We start from the raw sequence: 24,600 nt of genomic DNA, 5'->3' as shown, positions 1-24,600 counted from the left end.
TCAAATTCCCTGAGTGATTTTTTTTTTTTTTTTTAAAGAAATCCAAGTGCTTGTTCTTTCTAGCTTATGCCTGTTCATAACGTAATTGGCTTTCTGTATGCAGCTCTGCAGCTGTCTACCTACTTTACTGTCTGATTTAATGACTCCACAAAATAGTTTCAGGATGAAAGCCATTTTTAAAGACAGCAAAGAAGTAGAAATAAGAGGTTAACAGTACATCTGTAGCCCTATGACAATTTCAATTTTGATACCCCAGCACCACAACAATACCAAAACGTTACTATTTTGCAAGAATTCTACAGCAGGCCTAACTTAACTGCCTATCTGTACAGAAGCACAGGGCTACTGACATTCCAATACCATTTTAAATGAAAATCACTTCAAAACGAGACGCATTTCTAATTTTAATCTGAAATTCAGAACAGGTAGATGGATCCATAAGAGCACTGAATGCAAATCACCACTGCAGACACAGTTCTAAATTGTAGTGTAACTTAATTATTTAATTAGCTGAAGGAACGCTTAACTTAGGAAATAATATTTACTGATCATAACTATTATTCTCTCTAAATTCACGGGATACATACACTTTCCCATGCATGAACCCTTACGGCAAATTGAGGAAGCATCTTGTGATCAATATTAAGAAATAAACCAAGAATTGCGGTAGATACTTGAAATGTTGCCCACCTGTTGATCAGAACTGAAGTATATCGCTACCACCAATAAAAGGAAAAAAATCACAGGCATCATGAACTTCGTAATTTTTTTAGTCATTTAAAAATCTTCTCTTTTTCATTTTCAGGGCTTCGTTGAAATCAGAAGCGCCCTTCTCGTTTTCTTTTGTTGTTGTCTTGTCATAAACTGGAGTATGATCAACCACAGCACAACGTCAATATGCCTGGTTCTGTTGTTAATGTAGGGTTGTCTAGCTCATTGCCTGTGCAAAAATGTGCATGTGTTATTTATCAATACCTTCTCTAAAAACACGAAAAGTGTTTTTTCTTTTCTTTTATTTATTATTATTATTATTATTATTATTATTATTATTATTATTATTATTATTATTCATTATGTCGATAATAACTGACATCGCGATAATAATAATAACATCGAGGCAAAAATCAGTTAACATGTCATCATCATTCTGCGCCTGTAATGTACATTGGGCCTGGGGTAAAGTTAGGAGTTTATAAACAATCGACCAAAAAAATTTAAAAAAATAAAACATTTTCTTAGACTTTAGGCTGCCACACTGAAACTCCAAACTTAGTTTCAAGACCGATTATGATTATAAACATGTTATATAATTCAATATTTGATAATATTATAGATATTTTCTGTGTTTAATTTGGTCAGAAATATATATTTTAAATTACCGAGTACCCCCTGAGTCACCCCAACACACACGGCTGCAGTGGGTCCTAGTATTTAACAACAAAGAAAGCCAGTGCTGTGAAAAAGGGATAGTTCAGTTCTGAGCGTTTTTATTTATTTTTTTAAATATAAAAAACATTGAAATTATTGCTTGTCTTAATTGTTTAATGCTGTTATAAGAACAATAAACAATCCGCATTGTTCTTTTTTAGTAGATAGAGTTCCTCGTAGTATTGGACAGTGTTTGTTATGAGTAATATAGTGGTATAGTCGAGTCAAGTGGAATTTATGAGTCAATTTGGCTAATATAACACATTATTTACGTCTGATTCGAAACAATAATACATTACGTCTGTCATCGATTTAAAGTCGTGCTAAACGAATCTCTTTTTAAATTCGTTTTTACACACGCTGCTCTGGCTTTAGCTTTACGTATCCTGTGTAGTTGCAATGGATTTGTCTATATTCACTGGCATTCATTTAATTATATTAGCTGCTTGAATATTATCGGTCACAGACTCGATTAAACAATAATCAGAACAGCAAAGGTGTTCTACTGTAATCGTCGAAGATGGATAAGAAATCATTTGAAATTGTGCTTGATGAAATCAGAAAGGTAAGTATTTCAACTTCTTGTATTTGTGCCATTTAATAAACGTTTTTGAGAAGTGTGAAAAAAATAATAAGAAGAAGAACCTGAGTAACAGCAGCCTGTAATAAGACTTTTGGCTGGAAAGCTCACAAGCATGCGAATAGGGCATGTTTATCATACTACAGTCTCGTCACCTGTATAGCAGAACTGACACGTGTCTCTCATCACTAAGCAATGGCTACAAGGCTTATCTATATATGTATGTTTCTGTGTCAGTTAGTTCTTGATGACATATGTCCGTTTCCCTACACAAACTGTTCTTTGTAACCTTGGCGTATGGTTCTGGGGCAGGAGTTAGGGCTCTTCCCATTAATCTGCCCTCCCTGTCAAACTTCCTATTTAACCCCTAGTTCACACTCTTATTTCCTGCCTCACTTTGCATTGTGCTCTGTGTTCAGACTCAAGTTTCAACTGTAATACAACTTGGCCAATAAATTAAACAACAACATTTGTATGTTCAGTTTATGGACTAAAAATCTTGCTACCTAAAAAACTGCATTATTTAACATGCCTGCCTAAAACTGTAAGAAATGTATTAATAAAATGGACCTCCATCACCCTTCTCATCCTTCCAGTTCAGTAGCCCAGTACAAAATCTTATCTATAATCCACTGAAATAATCAGTCTCTCTCCTACATTGGACGTTTCAGCTGCAGGGTTAGAAATTTAAATTGAATTAAAACTGATGAGGATTAGTTGATGTCTGTGTCTCAGTAGTCCTGTGGGCGAGTGCTTAAAAAGAAGTGTACAGATATACTCTCAAGTTCACAGGCTTGCGTTTAAAAAATGCAGGAAAAGTAGATTTTTTAATGGGGTGTAGCAGTGGTGAACAAACATTCATAATGCTTACAAAACAGTCACTCAGAACTGAAACCTCTCCATCTCTCCTCGTCATTTTGAAATATGCAATGCGTCAGCATTTCATTACATTTTGTCCAAGTGATTACTTGTGCTATTCATCGCCATGGTTTAACTGAACTTTTGGTATAAACAAAATGTGCTTTTTAGACATAAAAACAGTATAAAAATGGCCATTTCCTCACATTACATTTCATCTTTCAGTTTCTTTTTTGAAAAAGTCCAATTGCTTGAACACGGCACACTTAGGTCATGCTTTTCAGAAGGGAAATTAGTTTTAAATAATTAATAGAGAAAATAAAGAGTTTACAATACATTTTCACAGCAAGTTTTTTTTTGTAAAGATATGTTCTTAGCCACTCAAGTTGAGCTTTTCCTAAATTTAAAATATGGAAAGAAATAACAGAAAAAAATAAATTCAACCTCTTCTGTAAAAAAGTTCAAAGGAAGTCCAAAAACGATTTTGGGACCTGAAGCGCAGAACGAAGCAAAACATTGCTAAACTCAATCGACCTTCCAGGAGAACAAGCGGAGGACCACCGATTGAAGTCCAACTAATATATCAGAAAACAATATCAGGAAGATGTCCATGTTTTAGCAGACGGGTAGTTTCCAATAAACGTATTCACCAGGAGCTAGTCAGAACCAATGCACTTCTGGAGCGTATGGTAGTGTCAGCCCTATGCTGCTCCAGAGCCCTGCACTGCTTCAACTTCTGAAGTACCAACCAACACCCAACAGCTGCACCCAAACGAGGTTGACTGCGTGGCACAGCGCAGGAGCGGCAGAAAAAGGGAACCATGCAAATAGTTAGCAGAAGAATATACAGTATTTCATGATTGTAATAATAAAAAAAAATTGTATCATTGGGATGTTTCTATTTGTGAAAAAAACATAAAGATGTTAAACAACAATATGCATTTGTTCGGTATTTATGTTTTAGCATTTTCATATGTTAATATCTTTGTTTATTTATTTATTTATTTTTTAAATCTAAAAATATTTATCAAAAATACCTTATTGCTTATAATTCAATTACTAAGTACTAAAGAAATCTTGGATGAGCTATTCACGCAGTTGCCTTGCCTCTGCTCCATGCTTTTGTTGATAATGGTCATGCTGCTCTTCATCTATGTCCCCTGGTAGCAATTCCTCTCCGTTATCCAGTACCAGCTCCAGACCATGCTGAGTGGCAATATTGTGAAGCATACAACACACCACAATCATCTTGCATACCTTAAGGCTGCCACACACCAGACATGATGCAATTTTTTAATTGGTGACGTGACCATACACACCAGAAGCAACACAGGTGATGCCACCGGTTTGAAAACTGCCAGATCTATACAACTGTTAAAGACTGGTACATATTTGTCAACATGATGTGGAAATTATGAATGTCTTCGCTGATGGTATTTCAACACATATGGCAATAAATCATACAAACCAGGCTTATCCAGTTCCTTTGAAATGGAATCCCATATATTGTCTTTCAAATCTGTATCTCTGAAGCTGTTCTTTGATTAGGCAATGCCGTAGTTGACGTTTATTTCGCGCCACTCCCTCATCACCTGTGGTGTGAAAGATGCTTATCAAAAGTATAGGTTCTATTCATTTAAATCTATTTTTCAAAATCCCGAAACACCTCTCAATGACGTTTAGAGCTGAAATGTGAGCATCATTATATTTTATTTCTAGTTGTGTTTGTGGGTTTAATATTGGGGTCATCAATAGGGTTCCTATATGACTCCATGTTCACTGGGACACTTTGGGACAGTTCAGGCTTTTCAACTAACACCACAATGCATTTTGGTAAGTGTAGTCCTGCTGTGAAAGGTACCTGAGACAGGTAAAATGTACCAGAATGCATTGCGGTGTGAGTTGAAGTGAGATACCAAATACTTTGGAATCCCAGAAAAAAGTGCATTACAATAGTCGATTCTTACATTTGTCGGTTATCTCGGTACAGGAATGTATGCATGCTATTGTGAGGACCCAGCATCCAGCTGAGTTAACCAGAATGGCAACTGCTAAATATTTGTCGGTTACCTTGGATGGTTTTACAGACAGTACCATTACTGAGGCAGTGATATGCTACGTGAAGTATGTTGACAACGATGTTGTCCACACAGACTTTATGGGGTTTGGAATGTGGGGAAGGCAGATGCAGAAACCCAATCAATGTATCTGGGAATGAGCGTTAATGTTTATTGTTTTTTAATAAATTTATAAGTGTTCATCTTTTGGGAAAATAAAATTTAAGCCTAATATTTTTGGGACCCCAACAGCTGTTGTTGATTCCGACTCAGGTACTTCACATAAGGACTAGTAAGTTTACATAAAGACTAGCAAGTTTCAAAAGGTACTAGGCTAGTCCTTAGGACTAGTACCACCATTTTGTTAGTTTCTACGCCTGAGCTGAACTGCTGTCCCAGCCCTTGATGTCTCCCAGCCGATCAAAATGAAAGCTTCTCCAGCTGTGGATCCATGACTCTCTTCCGCATCCCCGAACTCTTGCTCTGCCGGCCTCATCATCTCAACTGTTCAGAGTTTTGAATCCCTCGCAATTTCCAGGGGCATCCTTTATCTAAACCAGTCTCTGGACAAGCTCTCCAAGCTGCTTTCCTCTACAGTATGGACAGACTTTCTGTCAAAGACTGGCCCACCAACAATCTCTGCTAAAGCATTTTAAATCTGCCATTCAAATCCCAGCAGAAAGCGATTGGAATAATTTTTCTTCTCTGCCACTCCATCAGATCCATTGTCTTCCTCCACGCAGCCCTTGTTCCTACTGATAACTTTTTCTACCCTTTTATCTGTTGTGTAAATCTTTACTTTCATAAAAAGATTATTTGGAGTTATATTGAGTACTGGAGGAGTGACATGCTGAGAAACCTGTAAAAAACAACACTTTGGACATTACATTAATAGTTATGTATTTTTTCTTTTACAAAATGTAACATTGTATATACATTTACAATTTTGTGTGAAGTTGAAAAAAACTGAATGTAATTCCTAAGTCCTTGTTTATGTTGTCAATAATTTTCTTTTCAGTGTGTTCTGACGGAACAAAGAACAAAGGCAATTGAACACGTACATGGATATTTCTCAAGCGAGCAGGTACAGTGGTGTACATTGCAGGATATTTCCCTTTCTTCAAAAAGAATAAACCTGTAAAAAGTCCTTATATTACTGTGGATAAGCTGTGGGGGCAAGGTGGTGTTTATACTGTGCACCTCCAGTCCTGTGAAAATGCAGTTCTTAAAGTTCATAGTGTATCACATGAACTGGAATAAGAAAATCAAAGACTGGACAGATTGTAAACATCTTTGAAATCTGTATCTTCCAGTTATCTGTTACATCTATATTATTTGTTCTATAAACTTTCCCATTCAAAATGTACTGGACTGTATTGATTCCCTTTATCTTCTAATATATATAATCTATTCTGCTGATTCTTTTTTTTTTTCTTATACAGGTGACAGAGCTGTTGAAGTATTTTTCATGGGCAGATCCCCAGATAAAAGCTGTGAAAGCTTTGCAGCATGTGAGTTGTGCCGTTAAACTGGCAGATCAGGAAATAGAGATGCAATACACTTTTGAATGAAGTTGTCTTTCATACACTACAGTTTCAGTCAGCAGTGTTGAATGTAATTTAGATTGTTTTCTTTACGACATCCTACAGAATTGAATAGAGCCACCAGTCTATTTGTTTCTCTCTGTCATTCCAACTGTATAAAACATGCATAAATGGAGATCGCACTTAAGTCTGCAAATTAAAATAGAATGCGGCATCACTAGTTTAGTTATTTCTTGTTTGTACATTTAAACATTTACAAAAAATGTGTATTTTCTTTTATTGTAACCAATTGTTGTTTTTTTTTTGTTTTGTTTTTAGAAAATGGTTGCTGTTCCTACAACCAAAGTGGCCAATATTCTTAATTGCTTCACATTTTCAAAAGACAAACTTGTTGCCTTGGAACTGATAGCTTTGTAAGTATTAAAGTGTTGTACATCGACATGTTTAAGCTCACTTTATTTGTTCTCCCCCAAGAGTTGGAATATCTGTATGTATGACTGCAAGTATTTCAATTTTAAGGAATGACAAACATCCCCAAAACAACTACTGACCAGTATACATGCAACAGCGGAGGACTGTGCCATCTTAAAGGTGTAAATTGATATGCACAATAACCTCACAATTAATGCAGTAGGGTAATTAAGATGTATGAACCAGAACAGACCTCACAGATTTTTTTTTAGCTATTCACACCCCTTCCTAATACACCTAGAAGTTTATCACTGGTATAATTGTATGTGAAATGTGATATAGTGAGTTGGTGTTACCTGAATTTAAAAAAAAAAAACAAAAAAAACCTGCCCTTCCTTAGGAATATTTCTGATGCTCATAATTATCGGCCAATTGAGGACCTCTTCAGATTTCATCTGCCTGAAAAGAAGCGATGTAGGAGGATTTTAGAGCAGGTAAGATTTTACTGTGGTGGTCTCTGCCTTGTGTCATTCTGCAACAATATTGATCATATAAAAAGGCATTGTAAAATGAAATATGTTCACTGTCGATATGGTTAATCCCTCTATTTTCAAACCGTCTGTAGAAATAGATTTAAAATAACACCCATGAACTGCTTATATGAATACAATAATATGGTTCCAAGTAAACATCATTTGAAAGCCATACCATATGTTTAAAAATGATAGAAACTAAATGTTGAACTTATTAGAGACTATTTGCCAGTTTGTGGTCACGTGGCACTGTATTAGCCAACAGGGTTGCAAGTTTGAATCTAACTGCTAAAATATGTTCAATGTACATAGGTTATTTGGAGAAGAAATTTAATCATGTTTTTTTGTTCTTTTATTTCTTTTACTGGTCAAGAAAATAGGCATATCTGTATGTGTGAAATTAAATTTTTGCATATACATACAATCCAGATTGTAAAGATCCAGTATCATAGTTTAATCTTCATAGTGTTGTACGTGCATCATTTTACCTTACCTTGTGCTCTGGTTTTCCCATTTCGGAGAGACCCGCCTCCTGCTGGGTTACTTGAGTGAATCCTTTGTTCATTTTTTATTTATCTCCCGGAAATAAATTTCTAGCCATCAAAGTGCCACTTGAAATAACACTGTCTTACTTTTAAAAGACTGCAGGAATCAAAATGTACCTGCTCATCTCAATAGAAGTAGCTTTTACTTTACTCAGATACTGTTACCTGGTCAGTGGAGGAGAACCGCACTCGGGTTAGCTTTTTTCTAAAATGACGAGTAACAATGTAAGTTCTTAGAATCATGTTTGTTATAAACATTTGGTAATTATTTATTAAGGCGTGTGTTTAAGACCTGTGGTCCTGACCACAGTCAAGAATAAAAGGATAATTATAAGCCAAATAAAATATAAAAGATAATGTCTAGTCTGCACATACATTAGTCAAAGACAGTTATTATAATGTAGCCCTAATAATAATAATAATAATAATAATAATAATAATAATAATAATAATAATAATAACCACAACATAAGACATTTATAAAAAATACTTTTAGAGATGTTTCTCAGAGTTGGTATTTAATCATTCAACCATGTTAGCAAGTCTTATTTTATTACTGTAACATTACTGTAATAAAAAAATATGTATTAATAAATGAGTAGCCTACGCAAAATGCCAATATACATGACCAGGCTTTTGGTTAGGAACACTGGTTCTGACCTCAGCCCACAACCAGAGATTTGGTATTTTATCTGTATACAATTATCGTAGCAGTAGACATTTTATGAAAATTAAAAAAAATATATCTTTTAAAGGTGTCTGAAAATAGACAAATAAAACGTGTCTAAAACAGATGCCATTGAGTTAATTCATTCCAGGTGATACTGCTGCACGTGACGCAAGGCAGACTGTATCCAGGCAGCCTGAGAAATGACTGTAAAAGTTAGCTCGGGGGAAATTAATAGGTGCATCTACTGACCTATCAGGGAGCATTGTGATGCAACCTCACCGGAAAGAAGGAAGGTGTAATTTCAGGACTGCAGTCAAAAATATAAACCATACCACCAAGCTTAAGAATAGATCGGAGTTGCCCATAGCAGTTCATAATACTGAAAATGTATGGAAAGTTATTTCAAGGGATGCTGGAAGATGGGAAACAGCACACAAAGGTCCAGTACATCTTACAGGTGTATGTGGATGTATATTGGCTCTTTAATTATCCACAGCGTATAGGAAACAAGCTCAGGTGTGACTACTTCAGAATGGATCAAACTGCTATGCAGTGGGCGTTATTTCCATCTCTGACTTAGGTTGTGGGAGTCTACATGTTCACAATACTGATAATTTTGTAATGCCACACAGTTGCGTGTTATTAATATACTTTGTTTTACAGGCGTCTAAAGTAGGCTGTAAAGCCCCAGTTGCCATGATTTCATCCTGTGGAATGATCCCTGGTAATCCATATCCTCAGGGAAAACCCAGCCTCATCAATGGAATATTTCCAGTAAGTAGGCATGATGCACATACTGTAACAGCAACTGGTAATCCTCTACTCAGTTACTAATCGCTGCAATTTAAAAGCAACTATTTAGTACAGAAGATTGCTTGAATACTTACAGATTTTATTTTTTCTGATTCCACTCTCTAGAAGAAGAGATTGGTGCCAATATAAAACCTAAACCTTTTGGAACAAAATGTATAGGTGCAAATAAAGGATCAGTCAAAAAGTTTGTGAAAAGTGCCTGTAATGTTATTATTCCTACATAACCTCTGTTTGTTTTTTTAAGGGTACTCCTGCCAAAAAAGAAGGTGATGATAACAACAATGAAGGAAAAGGAATAGCAGCCCGGATCCTTGGACCCTATAAACCAGTAATTCATTCTTAATTAAACACTCTGTACACATAATCTGCCAAACAGCATGCTGGTATTGGGTAGAGTGTGCTTATAAACAAATGAGAATAAATAATATTGATATTTTACATCTATAAATGTTGGTATCAATTTTGCAATTGTTTCAATTCAAATGTTCAAAATGTCACATACATTTTTAAAATGCTTACCACGTTGATATTACTTCAACATAATGTTAAATATGTATTTCAATGTTTTAATGTTTTCTCCCATTGTTTTCTTTAGGCACCTTCAACCTACAATCCTCATAAACCTGTCCCATACCCTATACCTCCTTGTAGACCCCATGCAACTATTGCACCAAGTAAGGCTATATAATCTTTTAATGTGTCCACTGTGAAAAAGTAGATCTATGACTAAATTGCAAAAAAAACACAAGTATGTTGACATAGAAAGTATAATTACACAAAAGTGCATTAATACATTGGTTCATTGATAATGTAGTGTAGTGTGATCATCTTGGAACAATTGTTTTGCATAGAGGATGTCAGAACATTGGGAAAATGATCTAGTTCCATGTAAAAGGGCTTTTAGCTAATTCAATAACTCCACAAATATAAGTTTTTGTGCACTTCTATCCACTATGTAGGTCTTGCATGTGCAGTTTTGAAAGAAGCACATTTTAAAGCAAAGAGGTTTTTCATTTAAAAAAAAAATAAAAAAGATGCCTGGTACCTTACTAGGTTAAAGAATGTTGATAAATAAACCACATGTGTTTGAGAGTGGTGCCAGGAGTTGGTGCATGCAAGAAGAGCTGTGGAGTGCATGTCCCACACGGTGTGTGATGCTGATAAAAATGACCTTTTAACCTAAATGGGGTGTAACCCAGAGTTCTAGACAAATGTGAGTATAATTATAAATATTATAATTGATTGATGGTGGAAGAGACCACGTGTAAGATTTGGAACATTTATGGAATTATTTAATTACGTAGAACCCATTTAATCCCTTTGGTGTTTTTCCCAGGAGTGATTTATTGAGCCACTGTTAAACCTTGCAGCACTAAGTAACTTTTCAAAAAGGTCTCAAAGTCCTGCACAAATTAGACCAGGCTGGTTAACATGTCTGCTGTATTAGGTGGAGTTACTTTTCCTAGCAGTCATTCATTTTGCGTTGAAGCATTTAAGACCTCTTTACGGTCTGCAGTGTTGAATCAGTTAAGATCTGTTGCTGTTTGGATCACTAAAATAGACCCCATCCTGTAAAACTAAAAGATATTTTGTGTTGAAATGTAACATTCTTTGTTTTTTTCAAGGTGCATATAGCAATGGAACTTTGGTATCCATGGGTGGGGTAATAGCCTCGAATGTGCCTCCTCCTCCGTATCAGGCCAATCAGACAGGAGCAGGTAAAATGAGATGCTACAGTAGGATATGCTTTGACAATCAACTGCATTAAAAGACTTCTACTGGATTTTTTCAAGGAATTATATTTGAATTGCTAAAAAGAATAGCCACCACAACTACACAGGGCACTGTATACACAAACATTAAGTCCAACACTGTGTGTTTTCATGTCCACCTTGACTGCCTAATTATTGATACAAAAAAGCTTGTATCGTTGTATGTTAGGATAAACAGAGTTTATGCCTACCAAAGCTGATATACTGGTGGACAATATTCTAAATTGGGTGATTGGGGGAGAGTTTTGGCAAAGCGATTCTAATGTATATAAATATGTTTTGGTTGTCTAGATCTTTTTGATCTAAGCATTTGCTGACCATAGCACATTGGCAAAAACTGTTTAATAAACTAACAACACCAAAATACTGCATATGTTTAAATAAAAAACAACTTTATCATGAAGGAATAAGACATTTACTTGAATCTACCCAGAAACCGGTGTTTTCAGAGCACTGAACATCCTAATAAGCCAACAAAGACCACAGTGCCAAGTTTATAACAAACTGTTTAACTCAAACCTCCATTTCCTCCCTGTTGCTTCTTGTGTCATCTGCACTAACATGTTTGTTCTTCCTCTACTTAAAGAAAAAATACTTTAAATGCTTTTTTATTATTATTTACCAAAAACAAAGAACTTTGAATCCTTGACTAATTCTTAATAAGGCTGCTTGTTTTACATCTAATATTATTTGGATTACTTGAAGAATGGACACATTTATGTATTTTTTAAAAGTAATTCTAGTATGTATTTTTCTTTGTATAGTTGAGTGTAGTAACATCTAATGTAAAAAACAACTTGCAAGTTTATATGGTGTGTGAACTGGATGTTTACTATATCCTGCAAGACATTGAAAAATGGCAGCTATTGATGTATAGCTCCGGTTTTAAATACAGCATGTTTTAGATTCTTACATGTTGCTGTGGAAGAAAGCTCTGAGGGAGCACTTTGTTAATTTTAATTAATACATGTATTGAATGCCTATAGTTGTCAAATGAAGCAGTTTATCCAATTCTCCTGCTATCAGCATTAAACAAAGTAATTTGAGAAAAGACTGAATATATTACAATTTTTTTTGTGTTTTGTCCAGTTTGGCTTAGATTTTGGTGTCTGACCAAATTTCTATCAGCTGTATCTCTGAAGTCGTTAAAATAACAATAGGCCCTATATAATAACACGATGATAGTTTAAAAATTAAACATTGGGTGAATTTATTGCAGATCATAACAACTCATCATTTTCTTGATATTGTCATCTAGTCAAAACATGTTAAATGTACGAAAAGTCAGATTTAAAAAATAGATCAGCTATTACCATTTAAACATATGGTATACATAACATATGGGCAGCAGTGTGGAGTAGTGGTTAGGGCTCTGGACTCTTGACCGGTGGGTTGTGGGTTCAATCCCCGGTGGGGACACTGCTGTTGTACCCTTGAGCAAGGTACTTTACCTAGATTGCTCCAGTAAAAACCCAACTGTATAAATGGGTAATAGTATGTAAAAATAATGTAATATCTTGTAACAATTGTAAGTCGCCCTGGATAAGGGCGTCTGCTAAGAAATAAATAATAATAATAATAATAATATACACATAATCAGAATGATTAAACAAATAGTCCATAAGATGATTTATTTTATTTTGAATGTTGCTAAAACAACCTAATATATTACTCTGCTATTAACTTGCGAAGCACACTGATACAGTTTTGTACTTAAAACAAATAAATATAAAAAATACAAAAGCAAAACCAGGACGATTAACAATTTGACTGTTTCCGACCGGGTCAAAAAATGAAGGCTGAAATTAACTGTGACTCTAATGTAGTTCCCCGAAACATTTATTGTTTTTTTCTCTACTTATTTCCCCAGAATATGCATAAAATGTTTACTTTTGAGTCCGGTTACCTTGTATAGTTTGTTTCCTATGTGCAAAAGGACAGCAGTTGTTCACATTGAGGTTTAGCAAGCGAACCAGACCAATACAGTTCCTTTACCAAGCAGACTTTGTTGTTCATACTTCACACTAAATTTACTGAACCGTACCGAGTATGGCCCAAACCCTCTAAACAGACCCAGCCTAAATCCCCTTTTATTAATATAAAACAAACAAGTGTAGAAACAATGTATGAATAGATCAGTAGTGCTGTTTTTGCGCATCAAGCGCTCAATACAACCTTATCTAATCATACCTAATACATTTAACAAGAAGTCAAGACTCAGAACACATGCATTGTTGTATGCTTCCTTTGCAGAAATTGTCATGCTGTCCTAACCTCTGCTTTCAATAGTGCTACAGTTAGACATGACCTATTCCTGCATGGGTGATGCTATTTGAGGTTTTATGTTACATTCTGAGATGAGCAGTACTCCCACCCCAAACCATGTGGCAATTTAAATGTTGCTAATTTGGACAAGATCTTTACAAATCATGTACAAGTGATGTTAGTGGAATATCCTTTAATGAATTGCAAAAAATAGCTATATTGCAATGTGTGGCCACTGGGCGGAGCTGTGCACAATAATTAAAAGTAAACACTGATATCCACTCTGAGGTCAAAGGGGCTTACTCTTGTGTCTTGTACAACTACACTGTTTTTATAATATATAGTTAAAAAATAATAATTAAACAGCATAGACAATTTTATTGTGAAGTAATTTCCACATGATACAAATCAATTTCAGATTGCTGTATCACATCAATATCACGGTCTAATGTATGTTTTTATATATATTTAGGCTTGGTAGATTTCAATGTTTATTCTTACCAAAACTATTTGCCTTTAAATGTCATTTGTGCCGACGTAAAAAAAAAATTGACTTAATGAGCCTTTCCTGTCTCTCCAGCAAATGATGCACAGAAAAAAGGCGGCGCGCTAATTGACTAGTTCATCGCTCTAACAGGTTCATAGCTCTGTATCACCAGATTTATACAGCACCCTTTTTAATTCAAACACATAATGAATCCTTCCTCTTGTTTATTTGCTTATTCTGCATTTTTGTTATTTGCTAATCCTAAAAAAAGTGCATCTCCAGGCAGAATGTATTGATTTTATGAAACAAGCGATGTGTAGCATAGTGACTACGTCTTCCTTACAGTGAGAGTAAAGTGATCAGTCTTGTTCAAGGAATTTATAGCTAGAAAAAAATGTTTTGTGAAAGCCACAGGGTGGCAGTATTTAGTTCAGATTATATAATGAAATTCTGGGGTTTTCATTTGTGGGAGTCTAACATAGACAGGGAAATGTGAAGGAGGGTTTGAATCTACACCATGTTTTTAAAACAGTGTTATTCTGTATTCATTTTCATATATAATTAATGTAACTTTTTCCCTTCTTCCCCCTATTTCTCTAACTAGCTTTCTCCAGACCATCCAGTCAACAGAGCCATAGCTCCAGTAATTCAGGGCCCACATTTTCACCTCATGGGCCCAACCTCTCTGCACCTGCAACCCCAGTGCCCATGCCCGCACCCTCACCCGCTAAGCAGCCTGCCCCATTTGTTCCTATCACCCCGGTTTTCCCAGGCTTAGTTCCCACAGCCGCACACTCTCCCAGTGCCACCACACCAATCCCTTCTGTGATTAAAGGGCCCCCTTTAGCTGCCTCGCCAGTCATCACGCCCAACCATAGCGGGCATTCTACTCCTATCCCCCAAGGTTTACCTGGCGTTCCTCCTTCTGTTACACCCACGCCTTCTGTCATCAAATCACATACCCCGTCAGTAACCCCCTGTGCCACTCCTGTGCCTAATGGTTCCTATACTCCAGTCCCCTCAGCCTACCCTAGTATGTCTAGATCGGGAAGCTCCTCCCCCCTAGTTCCCACTGCATGCACTCTCCAGGGACAACTCCCCCCTGGCATGCAAGGTATTGCCAGTCATTCCCCATCTGGCACACCAGGATCCTTGGGATTAGCTAATCCGACGTTTAAAGGCGTCCCTGCCTTAGACATACAGTCACAGCTGGGTTCATCCACACAACCTTCCTTTACCGGACTCCCCTCTTCAGCTAGTCCTGTTCAGCACGGCCCTCCTACCCCTGTTCAGTCAGTGATTAGAAGCTATACACCCTCCACCACTCCGACCTCCCAAGGTTCTTCCACACCCGGGCTCCCTGTTTTCACTGGCCTGCCTCCAGCAACCACTCCTATGGCCACACCCAAACCCTCAGCCATCCACACCCAATCGTATATGGGAAACCCCCTGGGTGCCGCCTCCGAGCTGCACATGGCTGGCGCCTCAGCCATTCCTGCTTTGGCCCGGCACAGCAACAGCCCTGTAACCTCTGCATTTAAAGGACCTTCCCGATCTGCCACCCCGTCTCTCAGTTCCCTAGTGATGCCCAACACTGCTGCGCTGGTCCGCTCTCTTGGCTTAAGCCACTCTGCAGCTTCTGCTCAAGCCACCCTGTCAAACACAGCAGCCATGGCCGGTTTGCAAGGCCTGTCCGTTCTAAGCACCCAGGGCGCAGTGAATTTAGCCTCTCACACGGCAGCAGGCAATGTCTTCTCTGGACTGCCGGCCTTCTCTTCTCTCTCTTCTGGCTATCCTGGAGCTCCAGGCCTTCAGGCAACCATATCTGGTTGCCACCCAAATGTTCTCTCCTCTTCCGCCTCTTCTGTTGCCTCCTCTGCTGCCTCCTCTGCTGCAGCTGTTTACACCGGTCTTCCTCCCTCTGTCACACACTCTGGATCCCCCTTCGGCCTTGGCTTCCCAGGCCTCCCTCCCGGCTCTCTGGGGTCTGGTAATTCTGGGTTCCCAGGTTTTGTTGGGTCCAGCACTCCTGCTGGCAGCCCGGTGTTGTCCCACTTTGTCGGGCTGCAGGGGCCCCCGTCCTCGGTGGCAGCAGTACCCCCCCTCCAGGCAGCAGTGGCAGCAGCAGCAGCAGCAGCAGCTGGCACTTCCTCCGCACCAGTCCTGCCAGGATTTGCTTCAGCATTCAGCTCCAATTTCAACCCTGCGCTGGTCGCACAGGCTGGGTAAGGGTTCTTTTGAGGATTTTTTTTCAGTTTATGTACTGTTGACATAATAACTAAAAATTTAGACTTGATAACTAGGTAAGAAAGAGTGATCTGCAAACCAAAGCTATAGTAAAACTGAAAATAAAGTGTATTCATTATTATATGTATCATTTTTAAAATAAATTTTCATTGAAAGAAATAACCAATTATGTTTGTGTAAACCAAACCATCGTTGTTTGTGCATGAGAAGATTGAAAAAAAAAAATCTATTTTAGCAAACTGAGCATTTTGATTGCTCAAGAGGGACTTCATAATTTGATGCTTTCAGTTGTGTTGAAAGAAAAATCTTCAGAGTTCTGGCTGGTAGTTACATGTGACCCCTTTACTTGACTGCAAATATAGGTTTTATTGTACAGTATATATATATATATATATATATATATATATATATATATATATATATATATATAACCACTTAAACCTTTACTGCATGACTTTTTTCTAAATTTCAAAATATTTAGATATCCCTTTGTAAACTTATGAACATAATTTATTTGCAAAATAAGTGGAGGGAGTTGCCCTGGAAACAGACTCATTTGTGGAGGGGTGTTGGTTACCATTATCAAAACAGAAACACAATGCTGTATTAATAAAACAAAAAGAAAAATACATAATTTTTTGTAATTTAACAAATAATCTTTATCAAAAAACAAACAGACATTCATTTAAAGTATTCATTCATGACAAAAGTATTGGCACTCCTGCTTTAGTATTTTGTGACCTCCTTATGCTTTTATTGTGGCTTTCAGACTTTTAAGATAATTCTTAACCAGTATGTTACATCTTGTTGGCGAAATCTGGGCCCATTCAGTTTTGTGTATTTCCTTTTATCTCTGATAGATTGGATACACAATGCTTGGCTACAGCCTTTTTCAGATCAGTCCAAAGCATTTCTATTGGATTGAGATTTGGCGATTGCAAAGGCCACGCCAGGCCATTTAGCTTTTATTTTCTTCATGAATTCTAGAGTTGACTTAGCCGTATGCTTTGGGTCATTAATGTGTTGGGAGATAAACTGTCTAATCTGGTAGTACAGTTCTGTAAATGAGGGGTTGATTTGCATTCTGCAGTCAAAGAGAAAACAATTGATACCAAAAGAAATGATCAACTAGTTCATTAAGGTAAATTAATGCTCGTTTTTAGAAATGTCAAATGTGGCATTTATGGCAAAAAATTAAAATGGCTGTCATTTAGCCATCACTGAATATAACAGGAAAAATGACCCATTCCATTCTGGTGTGACCCCCTTTAATGGAGGAGACTTGTTTTGTAAAATCTCTGAGGTCATGCAACACCGTTTTGAAAATCTGAAGTATAGACCCTGATTGAATTGACAGTTTTCAAAAAATGTGTAACTGTACAGTGTTATTTATTCAGTATATTACCAGTAGCTCTAAATGTATTGCATTTGTTAGTTTTGGTGATTTTTTATTAAGGCTATCAATGTGTCGTCTGTTTTGGAAAACTATGCATTGATGGTAAAAAAAAAGGAGGCATTATCCCAGCCTTATTAATTTTCATGCCATGGAAATGTTAGACACAGGAATTCAGTTTTCAGTGCCATCAGCTTGGCTTCAGCACTAAAATGACAACAGAAAAAAGTTCCATTAAAATAGGCTGTTCAATTTCTTTTCTTTTTTGTAGCATGACTCCTGGCCTTCAGCCTGCAGGGAATGCTGCATTTCCTGGACTCCTATCATTCCCAGGGATTCATGGATTCTCCCAGAGCCCATCACCAGCCTCTCTGTCTGGACTACAGCATTCAGCTGTGCAGTCAGCGTTATTGCAGGTAACACATGCCTTTCAGTAATACAGCTGCGAAACCATGTTCCACGCTGTAAAAATCATACACAATTTTTACTGAATCTTTAATATGTAATTAGCTTTTATTTTCACACACACTGTACCTACAACGTTCTCTCACAAAACGTTTGAGAGTAAGGTTTTTTGACAGATTTATTGGTTGTTTACAAAGAAATGTCACAGAATCAGCTTGATAATCTTCTCATTTCCACTTTGTGTCGCCAGTGGCTTCCTGCCAATTGTTGACTAAGCAGTGCAATAGTTTTCTATTCCTTCAAAGCATGTGACACATTGATTGCCTGGTTGCCGTTTCTAACTTTAACAGCTCGTGTTTCACAATTTAGCTCTTTGCACAATTTTGTAGGATTTGTCAGTGTGAAGTTCACTTTAGGTATTGAGTCATAAAAATGAAATAAAGTTGTTGTTTTTTTTGAGGGGTTTTTTCTGGCAACTCCGGACTTGAGGAACAATAGATGATTTATTTATTGAAGGTCTTGTTAATGGCTATAAAGTGTAAATAGGTCAGATTGGTGAACATTGTAAATAGACTGTGTAATACTGTCCATCTGTCTGCCCGTATGCCACAGTCTTACATATACATACTGCAGATGCAAGTCAAGGTCTATTTATAGCTATATTTATATGGCTATATGCTATATTTATAGCTGTAGTTGGGATGTAAGTTCAAACATTCTTCACTGTTTGCCTTCTAAAGCTTTTTATGCTGTTAATTATTTCATCAGTCTAAAGCAAGTCAGGCTAATTAATTTGATGATATCAAGTATTGTTATTTTTCTGCCAATATATATATATATATATATATATATATATATATATATATATATATAATACCAGCCTCGCAAATGGTTTGTTTTGAGATGATAAATATAATTGTAATTTAGATTAGAGTGTATTTTGTCATTTATTAACGTGCCAGGACTAATTTGTATACACCTTGGATGGTGTTGATCTAGGTGTAAAGAGAAAGGTGGTTACATTTGCGTTCTTTATGTTTCAGGCACATTCAGCCTCTGCTTTGGAAAGCTATCCAGCACAAACCAATGGCTTTGCTAACTACCCTACAGCGCCAGGGACGCCATTTGCCCTGCAGCCTGGTCTTCATCCTCAACTTGGGTGGCAGTAATCATCACCATCACTATTATTTACCTGAGATAACCCACTTGAACTACCCGTGAATAAAGCAGTAAAGCTGTCAAGTGGATCTACAAGTCGACTTATAATAGGATGTGGCAATTAGAAAGATACCCATCCAAGTACAATACAGTATGACATTTCTGGTTAAAATGTTTTTTTCAGCTGGGCTCTTGGTATGTGGGCAAGACACGTATAACAACAATGTATTTTTTTTAAATTTATATCTATGGGTCAAAAAAATATCCATGCTGCAACCAGATAATTTATATGGTCATTGTGTTTCTGAAATAAGGGGTCACCAAGATGTAATTATGCAGAAGAATCTTACGTTTTCAGCACAATTAATTATGTTTGTGTAAATTTTACAACATGGTCTGATTTTTTATTCTTTCTGTCGGTTTTCTTTTTCTTATGGTCCAAGACACCTATGGCGCCCTGTATTCCAAGCCACTTTCTGAGATCGCAGAATGCCAATATGCAGCTGTTCCCCTCTGTGCATGAAACTTATTTCCAGTCAACATCAGAACTGCCAACTCACTCTAGACACATGCTTGTTTGAATGTGCCTGTATGAATTTAGAATTTTGAAAAAAGCCCTTCAGTATTTTTCTTGTGAAATGCTCTGGGATTCAGTGAAGGGAACTATGTAAGTACAGTATATGTTTTTCCAGTTTGTCTTCTGAACAACAAAATTTGCTGTACATTTCTGAAAGAGTCTCTCCTAGCCACATCAACAAAAACAGTGGATGAGAGACACCTTGATGTACACGCTTGTTATTCATAGAGCAGCTCAAAATATAAAGATGAATTTTATACTCTATGTATACAAACATAAATTCAAAACACAAATATTGGTTTGGTATGAAATCTGTTACTGTGTTTTTAAAAGTTTTTAAATATATTTAATATTATATTTAGTGTGGCACCAGAGCCAATGCTAAAAAATTGCATATTTATTCATTTTCAACATTTTTGGTTTATTAGATATTTTGTTGATTAGTGTGAATTATTAGGAAAGGACGTTGTAGTACTACTGTCAATCTCAGATTTAGGAAATATTCAAGTATAAGAATAATCTATTTCAATATAAAAGGGCAGATTTTGAAAACATTTTAGCCCAGTGTGTACATTTCAAGTTACACAATGTTGTGTTTATTTCTAGTTTTCTAACTTTAACAGTTTTAAAATCAAATCATAAGTACTGGTGTCTGCAACACTGAGCCATACAGACATTGTAAACACTGCTGTGTTGTTTTTAACTTAAGCAAAACTATGTTTAAAAGATTGTGATTCTTCTTAATCTGTAATGCGAATGGCCAGCATTCGTGAGATAAAATGCTGTTTAAAATATACTTGGAAATGATTACATGAATTATACTGTATGAATGCATTAATCAAATTCAGTCATTTTCTATAAAGATGTTTTATGCTATGCTACATTCTTCTTTCCCTTTCATGGCACATCATAAAAATAGAATTAATTTCAATTAGAATTAGTGTAACCCTGTAGCAACCAATTACCCACGTTTTATTGGTCAGACCACTGAACTCACTATATTAACTAGTTTACTTTTCATACAAGTACAGTACTTGCTTTAAGCTACCGTTATTGAAATTGTGTAAGACTTTAGAAAATAAAAATAATATGAAATATTGTTATACCAACATGTTTATGTTGGCATAAACAATGGTCAGTGAGCTCTCATGCATGTACAGTACCATGTAAATGGTGGTGGGGAAATCAAACAATTCAGTTGTAGAAAAGTGGTGATGTCACAATAGGAGTACAACGCTTACAATACTAATGGTCAATCAAAGCAAGTAGCTGCTAATTTGAATTCAGATGACAAAGCATCTCAAACCTTGTGTTCAGAAAACAATGTTCACTTTTGGAATCAATTTATTTTAAGTTATTTTGCAAAGTATTGCATTTATTTGTTTACAACTGTTATTATGATTTGTTTATTTAGCAGACGCCTTTATCCAAGGCGACTTACAGAGACTAGGGCGTGTGAACTATGCATCAGCTGCAGAGTCACTTACAATTACGTCTCACCCGAAAGACGGAGCACAAGGAGGTTAGTGACTTGCTCAGGGTCACACTGAGTTAGTGGTTGAGGTGGGATTTGAACCGGGGACCTCCTGGCTTCAAGCCCTTTTCTTTAACCACTGGACCACACAGCCTCCTTTAACTTGCAGAATTGTTATCAATAATACTTTTTAATCATGCTGTCTAGTCAGAATAGAAAGTGGAAGGTGTTGGGGGGTATTTAAAAACAACAATGACAAGATGTTATACAGTATTTTTTACCTTTTAATTTTTATTTGATGGTTTTACTCTGGACTTGAAACAAATATGTAAATACTCTTGTACAACTGCTGTATGACTTAAATGAATTGACATCATGTGTCTAGAAGCTGTAGTTCCACCTTGCATTGTAGATACATTTCAGGTAATTGTTGTTATAATTAAAACAGATACCATTTAAATATTGATTTGTGTGCATTGTTTAGATTCGAACTGTACAGTGGTTAACAAACAACTGGATGAAAACGTTGACTGATTATAATTTGCTGCTTATAGATATTAATACAGAAAGAAAGATTGGTGTTAGTAAAATAGGGTCACTATGGAAGGGTGGTTAATTCACTGACACAGGAGACAGAAAACTGTAGTGCTAAACACCACTTGGGTGCATGATTTATTGTTGTCCACAAGGTGGCACTGCTGTCCTACTTCCTGGGTAGTAAGTGTTATTTCCTAATTGCTTATGCCTCAAAAGTATAGAAAATGGCTGTTATTCCCCACAAACTGCTTTTGTGACCAGGACAGTGATATTTTGAAATTTACCTATTTCCAATGAGAAAACGGGCGAATTTGTGTCTTTTCGTTCACATAAAGTCAGAAAAAAACAACATATGAATCCAAATTAACATGTATTTATACTAAAGTAATACAAAAATGACTACAAAAGATTTAGAAGTGAGTAGTTTTTAGAAATAAAGCTGTTCCAAGCCGCTTTTTCCTTACTAGTGAGCTTCTTGGGGAATTCATTGCACTCCAGGATCTTCTTTATCTGTGGTCCGACGAAGACACCGGCTTTAAACTTTGCCTCAGACAGCTTAGGGAAGAAGTCTTGAAGGTACTTGAAGGCTGCCGACTCCTTATCTAGAGCTCTGACAAATTGTTTAATAAGGCCCAATTTGATGTGCAGTGGTGGCATCAGCACCTTCCGGGGGTCCACCAGTGGCTCCCACTTGACGTTGTTCCTCTCCACAGAGAACTCGGTCCGCTGTGGCCAGTCCCGCCTGTGGTAGTGCGCCTTGGTGTCCCTGCTGTCCCAAAGGCAAAGATAGCAGGGAAACTTGGTAAAACCGCCTTGGAGACCCATCAGGAATGCCACCATTTTGAAGTCTCCTATGACCTTGATGCCATCTCAGAAAAATGCAGATATATATCCACTTAGGCAGCTGGAACTAAACTGAACTGGTGGGCTTAAGGCCCCTGTATTTATACTACTATTTATATTACTGGAAAGTTCTAGAAGTTACTCCAAGTTTACTCAGCACTAAATCTATCTGGAATGTTCTGGAAAATAGGTAAATTTCAAAATATCACTGTCCTGGTCACAAAAGCAAAGTTTGTTGGGAATAACAGCCATTTTCTATACTTTTGAGGCATAAGCAATTAGGAAATAACACTACCCAGGAACAAAAAAAAAAAAAATTGTTACACGGTGTTACCAGCAATGGTATAAGTTTACACAGATCACCTTGGGTACACTCACAGGTGCATGAAACAATAATCAAAACAGAAGGCACAAAGAAAAAGAGAAAATAAAACACTGTTAACAAAACTACAAAATAAAGGTGCTGCACTGCAGCGTTTCTCCGACCGTCGCTACCCGCACGGCCTGAGACTCCGACCTACACTCTACAGTTCCCTCAACTGCGTAGGTTAAAAATATACTTTTGGGGGTGTGCCCAAGGTTTCCCCGCTACTGCTCGTTTCTCCGTCTGGCCGTAAAGCTTCCGCTGGCTTGTTTACGTCCTATAAGGGCAGATCTGAGGGAACAACAGTGTTATTTTATAGGGCCAGCAATCCCCCAAGGCCCTCCTCTCAGACACTCAGAGAGAGGGAAAGCTAACACACCCTCTTCCCCTCCTCTCCATGTCACTGCCATGACTGACAGGTGGCTCTTCCTAGGCTGCTGCCCTCTTCCTACAACGCTATGCATGCGTCAGACAGTCAACACAGATCTCCCCTGTTACAGTCACGTTTTAAGAACTGTTTTATGAGAGGAATAAATAAAGGTATAAAATTAGCAAGATACTGCTGTAGGATGGAGCAGTTAAAATATTGTTCTGTGTAGTTTATTGCTAGTTCAAAAATGTTAAAATAAGTTTGAACTCGCATTATTGTATTGGATTTGTGTTTGATATCACCGTGTAACAATTTTTTTTTTTTTTTTGTTCCTGGGTAGTAAGTGTTATTTCCTAATTGCTTATGCCTCAAAAGTATAGAAAATGGCTATTATGCCCCACAAAGTCTGCTTTTGTGACCAGGACAGTGATATTTTGAAATTTACCTATTTTCCAGAACATTCCATATAGATTCAGTGCTGAGTAAACTTGGAGTAACTTCTAGAACTTTCTGGAACTTTCCAGTAATATAAATAGTAGTATAAATACAGGGGCCTTAAGCCCACCAGTTCAGTTTAGTTCCAGCTGCCTAAGTGGATACATATCTGCATTTTTCTGAGATGGCATCAAGAGGCTGCAAGCATCCGGCAGACGCATTTTGCTATGTCTGCGGCCAATTTATCAAGACAACAGCGAAAAAGTACTCAGTGGAAGCATCTGCTAAGATGTGTGAGGCCTACAAGGCATATTTCGGTATGCCTGTCGGGGATCAAGACAAACCCTGGGCACCTCATTTCACCTGCGAGCACTGCAAAAAAACTCTGGAAGGTAAGATGGACAATTGTTGCTCAGAATTTTATGTTATAAAATTTGTTAAATTTTTTAAAATTGTAAAAGTTTTTAATTTTAAAATGTTTTACAATTTTCAATGTTATTGAAAAAATATATATGAAAAATGCTGCGAGAATCTCTTACACATTAGTCATGGGTGAAATAAATGTATTTTTGTAGGATGGTACAGAGGGGAAGAGAGCCATGAAGTTCGCTATCCCAAGAATTTGGCGGGAACCCACTGACCACTCAAGCAACTGCTACTTCTGCATGGTGGACCCTTCCAAGCGGACCGAGTTCTCTGTGGAGAGGAACAACGTCAAGTGGGAGCCACTGGTGGACCCCCGGAAGGTGCTGATGCCACCACTGTACATCAAAATGGGCCTTATTAAACAATTTGTCAGAGCTCTAGATAAGGAGTCGGCAGCCTTCAAGTACC

General features: G+C 37.0%; 2 protein-coding genes across 2 annotated transcripts in view; one reads left to right on the top strand and one right to left on the bottom strand.

The window, feature by feature from the left end:
- The window catches only part of LOC117405456 (NHL repeat-containing protein 3-like), an 11,394-nt gene extending 10,467 nt beyond the window's left edge, over positions 1–927 (bottom strand). Inside the window, exon 1 of the mRNA XM_034008522.3 lies at positions 691–927. Within this exon, the coding sequence (XP_033864413.2) occupies positions 691–777 (87 nt within the window). The 5' untranslated portion in view covers positions 778–927. The remainder of the gene's footprint in view (positions 1–690) is intronic.
- Positions 928–1,208: 281 nt separating this feature from the next.
- On the top strand, positions 1,209–21,677 carry LOC117405884 (proline and serine-rich protein 1). The gene is made up of 12 exons (XM_059031256.1): positions 1,209–1,993; positions 5,942–6,007; positions 6,366–6,434; positions 6,786–6,880; positions 7,279–7,372; positions 9,290–9,400; positions 9,684–9,767; positions 10,035–10,113; positions 11,065–11,157; positions 14,568–16,188; positions 17,875–18,019; positions 19,052–21,677. Exons 1-12 carry the CDS (start codon positions 1,949–1,951, stop codon positions 19,175–19,177), a joined length of 2,628 nt encoding a protein of 875 aa, XP_058887239.1. The 5' UTR covers positions 1,209–1,948; the 3' UTR covers positions 19,178–21,677.
- Positions 21,678–24,600: the final 2,923 nt, after the last annotated feature.

This window comes from Acipenser ruthenus, chromosome 9 (assembly GCF_902713425.1).
Source record: "Acipenser ruthenus chromosome 9, fAciRut3.2 maternal haplotype, whole genome shotgun sequence".
Taxonomy (NCBI): Eukaryota; Metazoa; Chordata; class Actinopteri; order Acipenseriformes; family Acipenseridae; genus Acipenser; species Acipenser ruthenus.
Note: the sequence above shows the minus strand (reverse complement) of the source record. Positions and strands in the feature narration are given on the sequence as shown.

Bases quoted from the DNA above. Each gene is read 5' to 3' on its own strand.
- LOC117405884 (XM_059031256.1), top strand. From the start codon at position 1,949: ATGGATAAGAAATCATTTGAAATTGTGCTTGATGAAATCAGAAAG. The intron at 9,401-9,683 runs GTAAGTAGGCAT...TGTTTTTTTAAG, and splicing joins TCATCAATGGAATATTTCCA to GGTACTCCTGCCAAAAAAGA. The intron at 9,768-10,034 runs GTAATTCATTCT...TGTTTTCTTTAG, and splicing joins TCCTTGGACCCTATAAACCA to GCACCTTCAACCTACAATCC.